General features: G+C 33.6%; 1 protein-coding gene across 3 annotated transcripts; it reads left to right on the forward strand.

The window, feature by feature from the left end:
* The first annotated feature begins 216 nt into the window (after positions 1-216).
* On the forward strand, positions 217-21,278 carry LOC119635128 (acetylcholine receptor subunit alpha-like). Of its 3 annotated transcripts, none has more exons than XM_038029721.1 (11): positions 217-420; positions 1,287-1,511; positions 1,581-1,625; positions 1,691-1,800; positions 6,185-6,365; positions 16,766-16,881; positions 18,500-18,668; positions 18,740-18,876; positions 18,939-19,082; positions 19,898-20,144; positions 20,205-21,278. In XM_038029721.1, exons 2-11 carry the CDS (start codon positions 1,308-1,310, stop codon positions 20,400-20,402), a joined length of 1,551 nt encoding a protein of 516 aa, XP_037885649.1. In that variant the 5' UTR covers positions 217-420; positions 1,287-1,307; the 3' UTR covers positions 20,403-21,278. The 3 variants fall into 3 exon arrangements, with proteins under 3 accessions (XP_037885649.1, XP_037885647.1, XP_037885650.1); XM_038029719.1 differs by lacking the exon at positions 6,185-6,365 and adding an exon at positions 2,282-2,462 and having other exon boundaries at positions 218-420; positions 20,205-21,277; XM_038029722.1 differs by lacking the exons at positions 6,185-6,365; positions 16,766-16,881 and having other exon boundaries at positions 220-420; positions 20,205-21,276.
* The last annotated feature ends 301 nt before the right edge of the window (positions 21,279-21,579 follow it).

Raw genomic sequence — 21,579 nt, forward strand, 5'->3', positions numbered from 1 at the left:
TGAGAATAAAATTTACTTTCTATGCTCCAATGCTCTTTCACTTCGTCTCCAAAACAAAAATTATGATGCTCTCAATTGAGCTCATTCCCCCCAGGCCCCCTTGCGTTTACGTACACATATTTACACATGTTTACACATATGTATACGCGCATGTTTTCGCCAATTTCGCCAGTATTACATAAAATTGAATGATTTCGATTAAAAAGGAAATTTTTTCAAAAATCCTCAGATGCGCTGAAATAATTGAAGTGAAACTACGATGAAAAGTATAGCTGTTAAAAATATTAAATCTGAAAATGTATTACGTACAAAAGGATATTGTTAATAATTATTCACGAAGATAAAAGTAAAAACTTATATAAATATATAGTAATCAATGTGTGCAATAAATATAAACTGGATTACGTCACTGATATTAAGGTCTGTTTAAAATAAATGTTATTTCTCGCAAAGATTGGCTTAATAAAACTGGGAGCCCTCGCTTTTCAGTGGTGATAACTTTTTCGCTTTATACATGTGTACTGTGCACGTGGAGATATATACATAAACACATATTTAATTGTGCTCTCATATATCCTGTTTTTTTTTTTTTTTTTTTTCTTGGTAAGTCCACATTTGTTCAGTGCTTTATGTTTTTTATAATCGTTCTCCGTAAGTCCAAAGTATTATTCTTAGCACGATAATACTTTAAAACTTACTTGAAGCTTCAGTTTCAATTTTAGATAAAAATGTAATGGAAGGAAATTATTATTTTCATATTCCTAAAGGGGTTATAACACCTTCCCCATAGACATTCTCGTACGGCCTACACAGCCACAGGCAGACCTAAAGAAGTAGCTTAAAAATGACACTTTCGATTTCGATTAAATAGGTCATTCAGAAATTTAATGGCGTATAAATTAGACAATTTGAATTCATAGGTTGAAATGCGTTTACCCTTCAATGTATTTTCTAGTAAGATTAGCAGATATCCCCGATTTTTCTTAAGACTTTAAAATGCTACGGCTTTTTCATCCGGAAAGTAAAAGTAGTTACGCGGGAATTTTTGAGATTCTTAAAAGTCGGATGAATGGAATGTGTGCCACAACGATTTGTAACATATGCAATTAGACCCTTCTGAGACGATTTTCATAACTTCAGCAGCCAGCGAATAAGGCTCTGCCAAGAAAGGTCAACTTAGGTTGCACTTATGAAAGAATTTTTTTAAAAAATGGATGGATTATTATTAATTTTCAAAATGTAAGAGCAAACGAGGAAGTAATTGCACTTTCTATGTAAATCTTTAGAACGCTAAGTAATAAAGTAAAATGAAACCTACTGCTGCAGAGACGTTGCGGGCATGGCTATTGTCTGCATTGATGGTGCATGGTGCTGTAGCTGGAAACCCAGATGCCAAAAGGCTTTACGATGATTTACTAAGCAATTATAACAAACTTGTGCGTCCAGTGGTCAATACTACAGACGTTCTTAAAGTGTGCATAAAACTAAAATTATCACAGCTTATTGACGTGGTAAGAAAGTTAAATTGCTTTGCATTCATCTGCATACTTAGAGACTCTTACAATTTTCCTCTTTTACAGAATCTCAAAAATCAAATAATGACAACTAATCTTTGGGTTGAGCAGGTAAAGCGGAGCAACTTGCAAAGTGAATGAAAAGAATATAAAGTTATTTTTTTTTCTTTTTATAGTCGTGGTACGATTATAAGTTACGTTGGGAGCCGAAAGAATATGGTGGTGTGCATATGTTGCACGTACCATCCGATCATATTTGGCGTCCTGACATTGTTCTATATAACAAGTAAGTGCACTTTCTAAATAAATAAATGATTTAATTTTACTTTTAAAATAATTTAATCCTTTAATGAAATTAATCGATATTACTTAAGATAATTATAGTAAATAAAAGTAAAGTATTGATTGAATACTATATACATATTATACATATTATTATATATGGGAATGAGAGGATTTGATCTTACATATTCCTAATATCTAATATCTACGTAATTCCGATTACAAACAAAAATTCACAAGAAGAAAGAAAGAAACGGAAACGTACATATACATAAAGACACTCTATACTGAACACGAATATAGGTATACGTTACATGCATACATAACCGGGCCTGGGCAATACACAGCATAAGCGATGTTGCTTTTTTGTGAACATAAATGATATTAAAAAATAAGTTAATGATATATTAAGTAACCAAGTTAGCAATTATGTGCACGATTAAATCACAACTCGAAACCATATATTATTAAAATTAAATGTTCAGTGCTGACGGTAACTTTGAGGTGACACTTGCAACAAAAGCAACCATTTATTCAGAAGGATTAGTTGAATGGAAACCGCCGGCCATTTATAAATCATCCTGTGAAATAGATGTAGAATATTTCCCATTTGACGAACAGACTTGCGTTTTGAAATTCGGCAGCTGGACGTATGACGGATTTAAGGTGGGTCTCTTTTTTAATCATACATCAAATCATTTGCTTCCATCATCCTCTCCCATCCCTCACAGACAGCTACAACATGTTTATTTTACCCAGAACTGTTTACTATTCATACTTATTTATACATTTAAAAATGTTTTACATTACTTTACATTATTTTTCTACTTTTGCAGTCAATTTTGTTTTTAGTTGAAAAGAAACGAGAAAGAGAAAAGAATCAAATTTTACACATCGCCAAAGAACAAATTTCTGTTAAATATATTGCAATATTTTACATACGTACGCTATCAGCATAGGTTGCATAAGATTTCAAACTAAATAACCGAATGGTATCGAAGTATTTTCTTTATTTTCCATTACGATATGAGTATGAGTTCTTGAACAATAAGCACTTGCGTCTAATATATATATATTTATGTAAATATATGTGAAATGATTCTTAGCAATTGCGTCATTATCATTAGTTCGGAGTTTACCACAGCTCTTAGAGAATTATATACATGTTTATTTACTTATTTATTACAAAAGTGAAAAGGTTTCCTCTTGAATGTCCAAAGAATCCATTAAAGACACCATAAATTGCAGAAATTCTCGATCATCATAAGTTTATTGCACACTGCAGTGTAAAAGTTCACAAAGAAATTGAAATCCTTAGTTGATGGCCAGCCGCCAACTTTGGAAATGCAAGTGATCACGCCTGGAGTTAGCTAAATATGAGAAATAAAATTTAAAACAAAAAAAAAAAAAAAATAATGGTCGAAGCGCAAAACAACTTTATAGCTTTGGTCGTTAATATTCTATCTAAAACGGGTCCATTTAAACATTGAATGCAAAGGCAAACTCGCATAGGACAAATGCAGTGAACAATTTTTTCGAACTTCTCTCTCTCTCTCTCTCTCTCTTAGAAACGTGAGTTAGGAAAATTCGGGAAGTTTCGAAGCCTTCGAAGATTAACAAGCTTTTCGTTAATCAACAGAAGAAATTTATCTATGCATACAGTAACCAAATGACGGCATCTTAATACAAGAGTGAAGTCGCTGCAAGTCTGAATATATTTATTGTTTATGCATTTTAGAAAACCTAATGTACTTTTTCTACTCTTCACATATACAATAATTTATCCCATGGAGTACATAGTCTCGATTCAAACGAAAAGCTGTTAAAGGCATTTTGTAAGGACCGGGCAGTGAATTTAGTTTTCCGTTTTAAAATCTTCTCACTTTTTATTAGAGCTTATCATTCATAGAATTCGTAGCGTGGCATTGAGATTATATGAGACATATTGGAAATTAAAGCCTGGGCCGTAATCGACTTTAAAAATTTTGCTTCGGGAGAAACGATTTTTAGCGACATGACACTCGAAAGTTTTCGTTTGAAAGAGCATACCATTGCTAGGATGTGCACGACTCACTCCTGTGTATATTATCATTTCTATTAGAATAGATTTGCAGTGAATTTTTTCTATAGATGGGTTTCGTTGGTCTTGGTCGAATTCTTTTCGTCGGCAAAACGACAATAAATTCAGATCATTAGATCATCATATTTCTCGCACTTAATAACATCTCGTTTATTGTCATATTAATGATTCCTATTCGCAACGCACTTTTCGCAAGCAGAACAAAAGAACAAAATGAATGGACTTCCGTCCCCTGATGGTGGGTACGACAACAATCGTTTTCCAGAAATTACGGTCAGATATGTGAGTCGTTAAATATCCGACACACTCTGCACAAGTTGTTTCTACTTTCACATTAATTACCTTAAATACGCTGAAGGTTGCCTGAAAATTTCCAACCGTCGAATTGTTTTCGTGACAACTAACTTCCGAGTGAATTAATTCTAACATTTGCTGGGTTGGTTCCCTTTAATTTCAAATGGAACCACTAAACCTCAAGTGGTTGATTTTTCCTAGGAAATTGAACGACTGGTCAGGGACTGTTCGGACTAATAGCTGAAACTATAAGTGTAGCTATTAACCTGGCGAAATAATCAAATCGTGAACAAAAATTTTTTTTTATCAGAAACATTTGCGCATGGAAGCTCGTATCTATTTTTTATGATTCCACTTGTAATGCACATTACATATTTTCCCTTTGTGAGTTAAAACAAAGATTTTTGGTTAACTTGTAATCCTAACCACTATGAGCTCGTTGCTGGAATGTCCTAGTTTGTGATGAAAATATTTACGCGTGATATAATTTCACTGATCACATATATTTTATATATTGGTTTGAGGTGGGGGATATTCAAGATTCGCCATATGGCGAATACAATTTTCTTTCTTAATTTTTGGACGTGTTCTCAAATGGATACCCGTACACGTTTATATAATTGAAAATAAGTTTTTGAACATTGAACATTAAGCTTTTATTCGTTCGTAAAATTTTTTCGTTACGTACGTATGAGTATACTACATCCTCGCCCATTCCTTTTCCAAGAACATTTTTTATTGAAATACAATTTAGTCTCGACAAAAATAACATTATTAATTTTTTTTTTAACTCTTTTACATGTGTACATATATACACATAATCATACAGACATAATCGAAATTACATGTCATACGTGTATTCATTCAAAATTAAGAATCATAACTTGCATTGTGGTACATGTTGTTTGAAAGTGAATCTTATTAATTTTACTGTTTGTGTTTTCTCGATATGTAAGTATATTTCTGTACCCTGCACAAACTATTTATGCTGCGAAATTTAAATCGGTTCATTTGCTAATTGTTATCTGTCGTTAAAACGCTCCCCGTTGCCTCATATTAGATACAAACACATCCACGTGTACCTATGTTATTATATATATGCTATATATCATATATATATTTATACCGGAATGTACACACACATTTATATACACACATATACAAACATACTTACATACACACATACATACACAGGCATAGACGCACACACTTATAATTCACTATCGTCTAATAAATCCCTTTTCTTATTGTACCCGCCATCTTCACACGAACGATATTCAAGGTTCTTAATGAGGGTTAGCGTACAATTTGAAATTATTAGACAGCCGTTGTCCGCTTTTTCATGTCTGTCCCTCTGTTGCACTCTCTAACCCACTAAGTAAGGCATTATTAGACATTTATTACACAGTACACTTTTATATGTACGATGAATGTGAAGTTATCTCAAACGAGAACCGATAAATTCCGTTTTAAAATCAAAGGTGTCAATCAAAACAGACACCTTCCTGATGATTAGTTCTTATGCTGAAAAACTGACTTCTGACATCGAACATGTGACATCATGTTATGGGTTTTGGGCAATGGCTTTAGTGTAATTGTAATTACAATTTTAAATGTGTGACAGTTTTGGGCGGTGGGTATTAAAAATTCGGTGTAAACCGATATAATTTCTTTTTTCTCTCTTGCTTATTCGTATTAAATATATATACATATATTCCTAAGTAAGTAATTGAATTATATAAACATTGATACATATTAACTGTAACACACACGTACGTAGATAAACTGATAATTGATAATGAAATGCAAAGATCAGGCTATAAGCAGCTTAATTTAGATATGTATGTGTGTACATGTGTAGATTTTGATTTCTTTTTCCAGTATGTGCGCATGTACATAGGTACCTAGAAAGCTAGGTCAGTTAGGCTTAAAAGGTACTGCGAGGTTAAAGAAACATTATGTGCTTTCTATTGTGTGCTAATGTAGCAGATTTATTAAATTGTAATTTTTACAGTGCTGACGGGCATTATGAAGTTACTCTTATGACAAAAGCCACAGTCCATAATAATGGATTGGTTATATGGCAACCACCTGCCGTTTATAAGTCGTCATGTTCAATTGATGTTGAATACTTTCCGTATGACGTTCAGACGTGCATCTTAAAATTAGGCAGTTGGACGTACGACGGCTTTAAGGTGCTCATATTTCTATTCCTCTACTATTAACACATACTTACATATATACATATATACTCACATTTTTATATACATTTACATAAACATATATATTAAGTTAGTCGCATATCAAAATCAAAGTAAGTCTTATAGTACTTTGTACATATGTGTGTACATACTAAAGCATTCAATGCCTATTTCAATAAAATCGAATTTAGTTATCTTGCGATTCATTGGCTTTAGATATTTGCAATAATTTTCAAAAATGATTTAAACCTTTAATAGCCAAATGTCTGCTAAACGGCTTGTGGAGTCATATTAGTGGATCCCAGGTGCCTATATGTAGTATACGCGATACCTTAATCCAGGCTATTAAAAAAACAGCATTGTCCTCGTTCACAGACGTTCTGTATTTAAATTTTTAATAAAAAAATACATTTGCAGGTTACGATAATATTTGTTGATTATCATCAACTAATTGCCTGGTTTGATAAACTTCGATCTCTTTTCGAAAAGAACGTAACTTTATTGGATCAAAAAAACCCTCCTTTTAACGTAGCAAATTTTAGAATGAAAACGAAAATATTCGTAGAATACGAGCAGCAATATGTTTCGAGTATGGCTTGGTTTTGACACATTCTTGTATCGAATCATGAGAGCCTATGTAGTAATTTCATCTCCTAATTATTTTGGAAATCTTGCAGTGCGCATAAGAATACTATGTTGTAATGTAGCCGGTTATCCGGTACCGCGGCCGAAAAGTTCTATTGTGCTCATCCATGCACGTAGCTCATCATAGGCAATCTCTGATGGCCCTGATGATCATTGACATCCTTACTAATTCAGTGCTAATGAATTCAGTATCATGATTATCCAATTTGTAATGATTTCTTTTGGAATATTTTTGTTTTCCAGATCTTTCTCAATAGTCGTCACAGATTTAGCGCTTTGGCGGGCATATTGATATTTGCTTCCCTTACGTCAAAAGTTCTCCCCTCGTTTGGAGGAGAAAAGACCTAGGTCTAGGCTAATAGGTCTGAATGACGTTCGCAAAAGCTCAATTGCCCTCATTTCGGTCGGGGCGGTATGTCGCGTCAGTAGGCTGGTTTTGTAAAGTCCAGGCAATTCCGCATCATGCTGGAGCAGACGGGGCCTTATTTCATATGGCCTCAGCTCACGTCGCTATCGAATTCGTCAGTATAAGCTCTGCAAACGGGAAGGAGGTTATGTTATTGCCAATTAGCAAAGCGCCTCTAGATCATCCAAAATTTGGGTATTGTGAACAACTGATCGTTTTAGTCGGGGAGGAAGAGATGGACAAGTGGTTTCTGCATTATTGAGGTTCGCTTGGATGCATATCTGGCAGCTTAACAATAAAGTAACATATTACAATTTATGTACTTATCCTTGAATTCCTTAATCATAGTTGAGAACACACGCTTGCCAATCAGGATATCTTGAGATTTGTGAAAGTTAGAGCGGTTCTGAACACTATAATAATTTCTAATACACCTCCGCCAATTTGCTCATTGCAAGAAGTCTTTCCTGAGTCGATGTACGGTTTTTATTCGGTAGTTTTTTTCGGGAAAAATTTTTTCTTCATAATCTTTGCGTTCAAATTGTCCGAGCAATGCTCCCCTGGTATTGTTTTATTCGATGATAGGATAACTTTGTTTCGCGATTTTGAGGCCTGTATGTGCTTTATAGCTGAACCAAATTGTCCTGTCCATTGTCGTTTATCGCATCCAAAATTGAAATATCGATACTTAATCTCTTTGGGTTTAGTACTTTGCCCTAAGCATTTTGCAAGTTCTCACTTTTTCTCAGAAGTTGATTGATGTGTTCTCAGGTAAGACTGTACTTGCCAGGAAGGACTTATTTTGGTTGCTTGCAATGTTGTTCTAAATGGATCGATAAGGGTTTGACTTTTTTTACGATGTATAAGTCTATTAAATTTTCCATTAGCAACAGGATATTTATATAATCGGTTGCGTTCTTTTCGAATTAAGTTAAATATATGTTGTGTGTGTGTGATGTATATGAACATGTAAATAGAAAGGCGGTGAATAGATCTATTTGAATAATTTGCACAAGTTGATCACAACTGGCTATAGTTACTGGCAGATATGTACATACATATGTGTTTATAATAATGAGCATATATTCATAACATACATACATACATTTCAAATATGTTTGTATATGCTTATTGCAATAACAGACAAGTTTTACATGCATCGATATTTTGGTGTGGAACACATAATCTAGCTAATTAGCCATGTTCTAATGATTTACATACCATACATAAATATATACTTATATTATTACATTTTATTTAAGAGACCAAATAAAAATTTTGTGGATATTTTTGTGAAATGTTTTCCTCTTGTTATGAGTTGTACGAAGTGCAGTTGTTTTAAAACGATACGCAGTCTCTTCGCGTATGGGTCAATATAACGATTGTACATAGACGTGCAAAGAAATAAATGTATTGTGCCCGTAATTCAATATTTTTTAGTCTCTAATTTAAAATGTATGAGACCCGCAGTAAAACATAAAATATCTACAAAATTTATATGTGGTAATTGGTGGTCATGTGCGTGTTCTAATAGTGTGTTGAAATCTTTTGAATATTCAATGATGTTGTCCGCATGAGAATGTTCGTTCTACTTGCGCACCAACAACAACTGTTGTGTGCATACGTATAAAGAGTAACAGTATATATGTGCAATGATATCTAAATCGTGTGAGCTTAGTAAATGTTCATAATATATGTTTATATGTATATATTTATTTTTTATTTATAATAACAACACAAACGAATTCTTTCATATGTTATTCGCATAGTTGACTCGTGCCTGATTGATTTCTTTTCTGTTCTCTGGTTACTATTCAAAATTCAAAATTATCTCTTGATGCCCTTCAGTAATGTTCGATTTTTACAAAGCTCAAATCTTCCGTACACATATGTAAGCGAACATGTAAATATTACACATCTATTATCAATTCAATTAAAGCAAATTTCATCTCTTCGAATGCACAAAATCGCTTTTCAGGGTCGCATGTCTACTAAGAGAAACGAGAAAGTTGTATTCTGATCATAATTTCTTGATTTGTCGCTTTTAATTATTAGAATACGAAGGACGAAGGAACATTTTAACGCTTCAATGAAAAATTTTCGCTTCCTCCGTTCGTTGCTTTGTTTCCGCGTGAAAGCCGAAAAAAGGCGAAAAAAGAACAGACGGACAGAAATTTAGAAATTTACAAATTTTTGATTTCATTAGGGAAACTTTGTTTGCGCACAAGTTTATTTGTGGACTTTTCTTTTTTTGCAGACAAGAGAGTTTCCTATTCATTTTTGTGTCTTCTGAGAACCGTAGGTTGTATTGAAATCTTACTCTAAAGGATTTTGTATTTTGAGACGATTTCTCGGAAGATTTCTCGGAAGATGAATACAGCTTTCTCGGTGTAATTAGTGCTCTCACATAATTGGAAATGCTTTTCAGATATTAACCACACATTCGCACAAATTCTAGGTCCATCTAATTTGTTGTTGTCAATATAAAGCTCAAATAAAATATGAAATTCTGCAAAATTAGTAATAAAAATAAGTAAAGATACGAAGGTTCCTTCCGAAACTTCTGAGTGATATCTTATACCTATTAGGAAAACGTATCCACGTAAAAACAAATAAAGTGTATGTCCGATGATGTTCAATTGAATAGACGAGGAATGGGAATAAAGAAAATTCTCTGATTGTATCACAACTAAAATCTAATGAGATTGCAAGTAGACAAGGTGGCATGAATCCTTTCCACTCATCCCAATTTCAATTCATTTATTCACTTTATCGAATACGTTTATACCTGTAATTAATTGCATACCTGCACGCATACTCCATGTAAATCAGCTACGAAACGTGTTCGCATGTGCATGCATAATCCCCGAAAAATTTCTCATCTCATCTAATTGCATATAACGAATGCTTTCTTCGATTTTTGAATACTAGGATGTAAATGTACTGGACTTTATTTAGTAACCTAAATAAAAAAGGGAGCACTTGTCTTATCAACACATATAAGCGAATTTTTCATACCCAACGACGAATGTCGTGCAACAAATGCATTTCTTAAAGCAGTGCAAGGAACTGTGCCGTCTACAGATTTGGAAAATGCTGCTAAACTATCTAAAATTGATGTGTTATTGCCTTGATGCAAATTATGCTAAACAGAAGGTATCCTTTACGAAAAAAAAAAGAAGAATATGTAGACCAGCACCGGGTGTCCCTTTATTTGCAACACTTTCTCATTTATAAAGAATCCAAAGCGGTAACTATATGTAAGATGCTTCTTGAAATGACATGTTCACTCGTTGGTCGGACTTTCGTCGTGTTCAGTGCTCTTGTCACTAGACCGTCGACGCTTCCAGTCGACCTACGGTCGCACTCTTCTAAACGGAGAATACACTCTTCTGCCACTCTATACGCTCCTACTTGCCGCTTCTGCGCGCTTGCAATAGAAAATGTGCCAGAACGTAGCAAAATGTTGTGACTTTGCATACGGTCATTATAAAGAAAGTCGAAATACAAATTTTTAAAATTAATTGCCATGAGTAACAAGACTACAATAATACCGAGTTTCAAAATCAAATACTTCTAACTAAAAATAAACCATTGGAGTGTATGTCCGATACTCACTATTCTTTCTTTTTTTTCACAAACAACTCCGCGAAGATAAACCATTTATCCACCTAAGTGCCTAATGTAACGTAAATACGAATTTAATTTTGAACACCGAAGTAGGGGTCGGCATTAATTAGCCGATATACATGCAGACATATACAAAACGTGGGATTGTAAATGCAAATGTAATATTTGTTCAACATGAAATATTCGCTTTTTACATCCACCATTTGGGGTATGATGAATATTGCAAGCGTTTGTAACGAGTTCGATTGTGCTTCGGACACTCCATCAAATATATACAATCATGTCTGTCTGCAATAAAACTTTGCGTAGCAAAAAGATCATTTTCGTTCAAAGTCCAACACGTTCGATCAAAAGTTGGGCGTGAAACGCGCAAAGGGCTATGTACATAAGGTTTGAGTTTTACATTTCAGGCAGATGAGATGGCTCAACAACTGTAAAAAAGCAATGACGAAAGGATTGTCCGGTAAGCAAGCTACACAGTCGACGGGTATTTGTGAATCGACTCACAATGCTACGTAGATCAAGAAGCGCATACGGAGATGTTACAAACGCGTGAAACTCTTATTATATCCTGTCTTTCGATGATGGATGTAAAAGAAAAGACACTCTTTCGCTTTTTTACCGCATTAATATTCTTCCCTCACGATTTTATGTATTATGCTATACGAGTTTTTGCGCGTGATATAATGGATGATGAAATTTGTGATAAGAGTTACTAATATTATTATACGCATGTTGTCTTTTACATTGCATGATGAAACACAAATTAACTGCATGTCACTTTATTTCCTGCACAGTGGTGAATAAATTGCCTTTTTTATGCTCATTGAATATTCAAAATAAATCAGTGAGTGATAATAATAAATAATAAAGATTTTAATAAATACCAACAAGATAAACATATTTAATGTAAACAAAACCGAAATAAGGGATAATTAAACCGAATCATTGTAAAAACCAAGATTAAACCAATAATTAAAATTGTGTATAAAAACTAAAAATTAAACAATTAATAATAAACATTGTTACAAAAACATAGAAACTTCCATTTAAGTCGGGCATTAAATGTTAAACATGAGTTTAAACGATTTTAGGCCGACATCCCCTTTTTTCACAATAATTTGTGCCAAATGCATATCGTTACAAAGTTGCGTTAAAGGTTGGTAGAGAAATTTAATTCCATTACAGCTTCATTTCATAACTTAAACTCTGCTCGGTCGTAAAAAATAATGATAATAAGCATTACATCAACACTAATTTTAGTGTTGAAGGCACGTATTATTTTTTTTCTCTTTTATTTGTGAGTCAAAAATTGAAATAAAGCACAACAGGTAAACCTTAATGTGGATCCTGTGTAGGATATACTTTTAGAGTCGTATATTGCGGCAGTCCCCACTTCGAACCAATATGTAAAAAAGCCAGTTGCTTTTGTTTAACCAAGAATATTGTCCTGTCCTGAAAAATGTCGTCCCAATGTTGTTCAAAATTTTAGATCGCCACTACTAAAATGTACTAAACACATTAGTTTGATAGTTGCAAGTTAAGTCCGCACATCCTTTATTTGTTCAGCAAATATTGGTTTTTTAAAAAATAAATCTACCCAAATTGGCCTGGATACCTATTATAAAAGCAAACAAAGGATTCCAAGGGACAAAGCTGTGAAAAGCCTGCCTCGCGCCGAACATTCAATTCAGAAATGAATTTATTAATAAGCTATTAATAAGTCCGTACAGTAATATGTACATCGTTTGCAGTCATTGACCGAGAAATCATCTGAAAAGCGCCACCGAGTTTGTTCGTTGTTATGCTTTTATTATCTATGTAATCAGCAGTTCATTTAATATTTTGCTATAACGAATATCATATCATTAGATATTTGCAAGGGCAAAGCTGCGTTCGTTCAAGAATATTTCCGCTAAAGTTTACTCACTTTTCTAACAGACAAGTTATCCTTATGTTATAAGTGATGTGCAAACAATATATATATATATATATATATGTGAAACAAATAAAAATATTTTAGTCGGGCAAGATCAATCGTTAAATACACTACTCCACTTCCTCTAGTACAGCTTGCCTTTTATTTTCATAATAAAATTACAAGAATGATGCCTTGTTTCCACGTAAAGGAATGGATTTAATATGTGAACTAATGTCCTTCCAATGTAGCAAAATAAATTCTCTTAGTAAGGATATGATTGTCTGTCATCTCTTCTCAACACAAAGCACTAACTTTTCGGCTAACTAACGGCGTATTTATAATGAAAGTCGTTATATGAGGCGGGGTCCAAAAATAGACCTACGCAATATGGTAGTGTTTAAAATTTTGTCCATCCGATTCAAACTTGTCACGTTAATTTAATATGCTTGAATACTCAGCATATTTCTCGTAGCATGTGTTAAGTGGTCGTAAAAATTATCCCATCCAGTAACGTTCCGAACGTGTGCCAAATTCCGTCAAATTACCTGAAAACATGCTACTTGCAGTTTGAACGAAGACAGGCGGGCAGACAATGACTACCGAAAGTTAAGTGTAAAGTAAACATCTATAGGTCAGATAACGTCATCTTCCAATTAACAAAAATAGCAGAAAAGAAAAAAATGCTAATATTAAGATAGTAGGTATCAAACAACAAACAAATAAAGCTCTGTTGTTGTATTTTTTGCAAACGAAATCCAGCCAACAAAGCAGGATTTATTAGGCTATACTAGTCTAGAGTTGTATATAAGAAAATAAAGAATTGAAATTGTTTTCGTTGCTTAACATATGATCTTGAAAAATAATGCAAAAGTAATGATTATACGAAGAAGACGCACAAGAATGTGCTCACCATCTTTCAAGAGAGGTTGGCAAAAGAAAAGTGCACTCAATATATTGATCATTTTCTGCTAACAACACAATTTATCTACTATCACGCCTGTTATACCTCAAATTTCAAGTCTTATCAACACGAACAGATTTGATTCTGTGTCTCCGGTTAACGCCATATAGTATTTATGTAAATCATATTTTATCAATCGAACTCTCTGAAGTTTACTTTAGCTTTTTCATGATTTTCACAGAGGTCATCCAAAATAAATTTATCAAATATAATTACATTAGTCTTCGTTTTGCTCAGATGTTTGCAACACCCAGAAGAAATCGTCGCAGGTGCAGTAAACTCTATATATTCTTAATTAGTGGAGGGTTTTGAATACTGGTTTGCGCATAAAACGAGCCAAATCGGTCAAACGACACCCCCACAATATGCAATATAAACTGAAAACATTTTTGTTTTCTCGCTCATCACACATAAGTTACAATGGATGCAAGTATAAACACCTTCGCGTATATTCTATCGGCAAAGATGGAAAACCCATCCAGTATTATTATGGAACATCGAAACTTAATTTCATTTAACATATACAGGCACGAGGTCACGTTTCTACGCTTTTGTTCGTTCTTTTCGCTAACGTCTTCATACTCAACGCGGATGTGTGAATCAAATTAAGGGTGTGTGTCCGTCTGTTCCTCTATTTTTGGGTTCAACCTATAAGTCGCAATTTTTGAGATTTTAACGAAATTTCGTACACCGATGCCTTTGAGTTCAAAAATCGCTGAGATTCGCTCGATTGGATGGACCAGTTTTTTTAACCTCCTCCCACATCAATGTAACTACATCCAGTAACCCTTTATATGGCAAAATGGCCTCGTTTTCTGTATTTCATGATGAAAATTGATCCATAATAATTAATTAATTACACCATATATCAATCGCGCAGATCTATTTTTTGGACCTTATCGAATATTAGCCTTCTCACGAAAGATAACCCTCCATATTGCAAAAAAGTTCACGTCTTAGTGTTCATGGCGAAAGTGGATAGAAAGTAATAGAGAGTCTTGGAGCAGAAATTTAATTCTCAGGTTTATTCGCTTAGTCGCTTAGTAGATAAGAACTCAAATCCCTTCTGCAAATTTCGCGCCTACAAATATAAAGCTAAATTTGTATGGGAAGAAAAGCATAGAAGATAAGACCGCACACATCTGAAGAGAAGACTCTCGTTCAAAGAATTTCAAAATCTACGCGTATAGATTCGTTCCTTTGTTACTTCTTCGCTAGCCGAATACTTATCCTCAATTGCTGTTGACCAGTTTAATTACTCTGTCTTATTGCTATGAATTATAAGCCCTATTATTTATTTACTCTGTGTTTGGTCGCTTACGTTAATGAGAATGCCTTATCGTTGCCATTTTTTCTTTGTTATCTTTTGTTGGCTCCATTTATTTCCGGGTTGTAAATTTTTTATGAAGTACAATTAATTGATAGCAACTGCAAGTTGCTATTAACGTTTGTTGACAATGTTTCGTATCGGAGATGATCATCGTAATGGCGAATAAGAAAGGAAGACCAAAATATGCAGGAACAATATCGACCGATTATGTGAGTTACAAGCAGCGCCATGTGTCCTTGCTTCTCGGATTTCGTATTCAGCGAGATTTTCTTTTTTAAGCCGATTATTTGGCGCACGAAAAGAAGATAGTCTTCAAAAATGTAATTTACTGACTAACTGTAGTTAGCAAGTCTTCGTAATAAGTTCTCAAAGTATTTAATACTCAAAACTAATCTGTCAATCAAGGCTTACAGAAGATAAGCGTCTTTAATATTTATTAAGTTATGTTAAAAAGTGATATTTAGATAAATTTTGTAGTAACGTTCTTTCGAGAACTTAACTGACTGTCCCAGCGGAAAAAGGAGTAAAAGGTGAATTTTGCAAAACGTTAATATTGTACATGCATACATATCTTTAGTTTAATGAGAAAAAGTACCTATGCACAGCAAATTTTGAAAAGTTGATCTAATAAACATTTTTGACAGAATAATTGGCACACTCTCGATTCTACATAATTAAAAACCAAACTAAATTAAGATTAAATATAAGTCGTTATTATCATTTCTGACCCTCAAAACGTATTTTATCTGCATGATTACATTACATTGCTTGCATTTCCGTTGGTTTGTTAAAATATTTGCTTAACCGAATCAGTATTGAAGTATGCAGTAGATGCATATATACACGTAAATATATATATATATATATATATATATATGTATGTATGTATGTTTGTATATATACACGTCATAAATCAATATGGATGCAATTTGGTACACATACATATATGCGTCAATATGCCTTTGCGTAAAATGCAATTGAAAATCTCAAGAAAATGTATGCTGCACTTAATGAGATCAATTCGGTGTATTTTATGCCTCGGCTCGCTTTTATTGTGTGAAAAATTAATTTTAATTTTTTTCTACTCATTTTTGTTTACTTTATTATATCTAGAACTCTTTCTGTTTACTTTCATCCTTCTCCTAAAATTGTTATGTTAAAAATATGTACGACCTGAAATTAAAAAAAAAAAAAAAAAAAAGAAAGAAAAAAAACAAAAACATATACATATGCATGTCCTTCCTTGCTTTCATTTTATACGCTATTAATTATAAACATATATTGTCATAACTGTATTCTTCTATATGTCTATCTTTACTTACTTTACGCATTTTATTCTTAGATGCATAAATAAAAACCATTCATATGTACTCACTGCGAATGCATGTGAACAGTGCATATGTATTGCATATAAGTCTTGTTCGACAATCAATTGAAACTTATGTATATGTATATATATTTACTTTTGCCTACGATTTTTGCGCATCAATTTTAAACAAAGGTCGACTTGAGGCATATGGATGAACAACAAGGTAGCAATATAGTTGATGTTGGTGTAGATCTTTCCGAGTTCTACATGTCTGTTGAATGGGACATACTGGAGGTGCCGGCTGTCAGGTTAGTTGTAATATACATGTGAAGCAAATTATTGACGGTACTAGGTATTTCAGTTTTCTTAAGCAAAAACAATAAATAAATAAAAAGCTCGAGTCAAGAGCGTAAGTGAATGTACGTCGTAATCCCATTAATATCCCAGCTTTATTTTTTAATTTAAAATTTCATGTTAATGCATGTATTTTCCTTGTTTGTTTCCCGTGCTCAATATCGTAACTGTATTGATTTACGCTTTCCCTGTTAAAGGTCGAGACGGATAAACACAAAGCAATCACAGTTTTAGTTAGCGATTTAATGGCTAAACACAAAATTGAATTGATGACGTATCGTAAATAAATCGTAAACGTAAATAAAGATATTATCAAATTTATATCAATCAGTGGCATTCATTTTCATGAAATTTAAAAAAAAAACTCTAAAAGAAGTTTACGAAGAACACAATCTTCGAACATGTCGTTGAAATTGCCGGCAATGATGTTACTTTCCCGTCTTGTTTTCACAATTGGCAAAGGGTTGCTTGTGTCATAAATTCAAGTCAGTCTGTGTAGGCTTTTATCCAACACGTACTCATACGTTTTGCTTTTACTTTCCTTTGTTTTTATATAGATTTCAACGCTTTCTTTAATAAACGCTTCGTTGCACTTTCGTTGTTCTTTTAATTCACGGATGCACGTATACTTTCTTCCTTGATTGCTTAAATCAGTTCTGCATAGTAATAAGTTGAGTATTAGATTCACTGATCTATTTGCTCCACGCTTACGTTATTTTGCCAGGCCAGGCAGCAAGAGGCTGAGCTCTTGCTTTTATATGCGTAGCATTTTGCAGGCGCCAGATAGAAACTCTTCTCTATTCATTTGGAGAAGCAAGCGAATGCTAACACATTCTTCTAGGCTGCCGCTGAAAGTTGCTTAAAAATGCAGGTCCAATTTGCTGTAGTCCGATCCATCAAATTCTTATGATTTGATTTGAAGGAAGCTCTAGAGGCCCCCAACTATACATATTTTTGGTCACCATAAAATTTTGAATCGAGTTAAGCAAGTCCGCCTGTTCGTCCATGTAATGTCTGTTGTTACTCCTGGTCGCAAAAATGGACTCATCGCCCTCTAATTTGGCAAAACCATTCAAAATCCCTGCCCTAACGTCGTTATTGAGAATACTCACTTGCTTGCACTTTCTTAAAGTGTAAAATCTGATATAACTGAACATACACAGGTAGTTCCACTTAGTGTTTGAAAAATTTGCCTCAGTTTTTGGACTTTTGTTACAAATGACATCACTCGTGGTGAAGATGTATTGAAGTTGTCCTGTGGCTTGTGTTGTAACGCACCAGTCAGTTAATTATTATTATTGTACTATGAAAATTTCACCAAAATAATAGTTTGACCTAAAAACATGGAAAGATTAAGACTGTATACGTTCGCAGAAATTGGATGTGCCCTTGCCGCAAGTGATGTAGGATAAAAAATTGTAAAAGTGTAACTTTTTAATTTTAATTAATTAATTTCTTAAGTGATTGCAAGCTTGAAAGTGTAAGGAGCTACTGCAAACTAATATCTTTGCGCAGAAAACTTGAGCTAACTTTCGGTGGATGCAGATTACAAATTAATTGAGTATATTTCAGAAATGAAAAGTTCTACACTTGCTGCGATGAGCCCTATTTAGATATTACGTTTAATATAACAATGCGCCGTAAAACTTTATTCTATACGGTCAACATTATAATTCCATGTATGGGAATTTCTTTTCTAACAGTGTTAACGTTTTATTTGCCATCAGATAGCGGTGAAAAGGTAACAACTAAATGAAGCGTTACAAAAAATTATGTGTTTTTTAATATCAAGTATCTGTTAATTATTAACAGGTTACGCTATCGATTTCGATTCTCATTAGTCTCCATGTGTTTTTTCTATTAGTGGTTGAAATTATACCGCCCACATCGCTAGTCGTGCCATTACTGGGGAAATATTTGATATTCGCAATGATTCTCGTTTCCATAAGGTGGGCATAGACAATATTTTATCCAAACAATAATAAGAATTTATTTTTGGGTTTATTTACAGTATATGCGTAACTGTTGTCGTATTAAATGTGCATTTTCGTTCGCCGCAAACTCATCGAATGGCTCCCTGGGTAAAAAATGTTTTTATAGACTACCTGCCAAAATTTTTATTTATAAGAAGACCCAAGTACAACTTCGAAACTAGGTACAGTATCCACTTTGCCCTATAACGCATACGTAAAAAAGCTTTTATTTCATTCGTTTATTCGCCATTAACTTTGCGCCAAATTGATACGAGCAAGAGGAGATTTTTGTAAATGAAAAAAATTTCGGAACGCAGTTAAAGTAAAATCGCTCCTTTTTTTTGCTCATTCCGTCAATAATTTCGATCGTACAAAGACAGATAATTAACCGTAATCTTCCCATAATTTTTACAATCATACCTCAACGTGACTTTTAGTCATTTAAGAGAATCATGGGAATAATGAAAAATATTATTATTTAAACAGACTATTTATGAACATAAAATATTATACACAGGCCGTATATTTTTTGATTTCGAATTATATAAACATAAAAAAGCCTTCCAACGATAAGAAAACATTCATTTGTTGATGCGGGTTCTGCATAAATTTTGGTTCAGTTCAGAGCTCGTAAGGAAATTATCAAATGCGACACAGCGGTTACTATTCTAAAATGGTGCAGACAGTCCCTTAACGCATCTCTGTTTCAAATTTTTGCGCTCTATTCGGTCCTCCGTTCTCCCAACGCCGTCGGTATAATGACAAATATTTTATCAAAATGTGATATCACGACTAACTCCGAATTTACAAGTACTTGTTGGAAGTGACTTCAAAATCGAAGAGTAACTTAGGCGTCTCGTGGTAAGATTAGGGATAACATTATTTTTCCGGCATCTTATGTTTGTAAACATCCTTATTAACGTTTATAGTTTTTGTTATTGAAAAAATATTTAAAGTCAAATAAAATTGTTTTTTAAATTTTTAAATATCTATTCAGCTTATCCGGAACAGGGCCCTTTGGTGGAAGCTGTCAAATACATGGGCCCATACCACCGCTTACGCAATCCGAATCAGATGAATTAACGGTTGTTCCTGACATCGATGCGGGCTTGTCCGGAATTAAAAGCCCGATTTTGAGTAATCCGGTATTTTCACACACAAAATGCCCACCAAGATTACACCGCACTTGTTTTTGCGCACAGTTTATTGCTGAGCATACTAAAATGCAAGAAGACTCCACCAAAGTATGCAAGCTTTTTGTTTAATAATATTTGAACAATGAATTCCTTTTTTTGAATGCAAAGGTTAAAGAGGATTGGAAATACGTAGCAATGGTTTTGGATCGTCTTTTTCTTTGGATTTTTACTCTAGCTGTCTTAGCTGGTACTGCAGGTATCATTCTGCAAGCGCCAACTCTATATGATGATCGCATTCCAATTATTGAGCAAAAGGATATAGATTTTTCAGGAACATCGGCGGGACGATGCCGGCCACCGCAATAGCAGTTCACTGACATATCAAAATTTCCAATCCTAATTTAGTTTCCCATAAATATTTTTTTTTAACGCATACAAGAGAAACATTAGAAAAATAATTTCGTTTTGTGTTCGTTTTTGTCTTTGCAACATCTCAAAATGTAATCCAGATTTCGTCATCAGCCTAAGATCCCGAGCCAATTAAGTTGTACCCACTCTTTTACGTGTTTGTTCGAATTTCACATTAGCCATCCATGTTATATGTTATTCTTTGTATCCAGCATTGAATTGCTAATGTTTGCGAATCATTGAAATATGTATCAGAGACTGTTTGAAAAATATATATGTTTTTAATCAGATTTGGTTTTGACAATGGTATTCCCAATTACGAAAAATGGGCCTTTTTCCCAAGTTATCCCTCAAAGTTGAGCAAATTTCATTTTAGAGATAGTCGGGTAAAGGCTTTGCACAATCCGTATATGAGTTAAAGAATCGATTGTCTTGAAAGTAGCTTGTGTTCGAGACTACGTCGTTTAATGTATTCTCGGCTTTAGTTGGTGCAGCTTCACAGAGCTCTCTTATCTATCACTTTCTTTGGTTTATACGATCCTGCCACAATCACTTTTTTACATTTGCCGCTTTCTAAGCGCAAACGTTTTAGCTGTTGGTACAATTAAGGCATTGTCTCTTTAAAGACTATAGAAATTAGCAACGTTTAACCGCTCATCATTAATTCCATTTTAAAATACACATACGTGTCCCGATGTCCTAATAAAAAATGCTACCAATCAAGAAAATTGATTTTCGAGATGGCGGAATTGCTTCGCAGGCACATGACGAGAGAGCGTGTATGTATATCTAATGCAATATTATTATATGTTTCAAGGAGGAATACATTGTGAAGTAAAAGTTAACATTATAATATATAAGCTGCATGATTACTAAAATTGGATATACTTCGAAACGATATAGATATTAAAAATTAAGCTAAATAGTTAAGAATATTTATGTAATTGTTAAGTAAAAAAGGAACAAAAGAATAAAAGTATAAAAGTGTAATCACGAAAATACTGATGATTTGCTATAATCTTTTCAAATAAGAGAAAGGGAATCGCTTCTTATGTTCACGATTATGCTTCATAAGCATAAATAGCCAAACGCTGCTTTCTTAGGCAAGTAAAAGTACAAAAAACCGGATCAATGT

The sequence above is a fragment of the Glossina fuscipes genome, unplaced genomic scaffold, assembly GCF_014805625.2.
Source record: "Glossina fuscipes isolate IAEA_lab_2018 unplaced genomic scaffold, Yale_Gfus_2 3, whole genome shotgun sequence".
Taxonomy (NCBI): domain Eukaryota; kingdom Metazoa; phylum Arthropoda; class Insecta; order Diptera; family Glossinidae; genus Glossina; species Glossina fuscipes.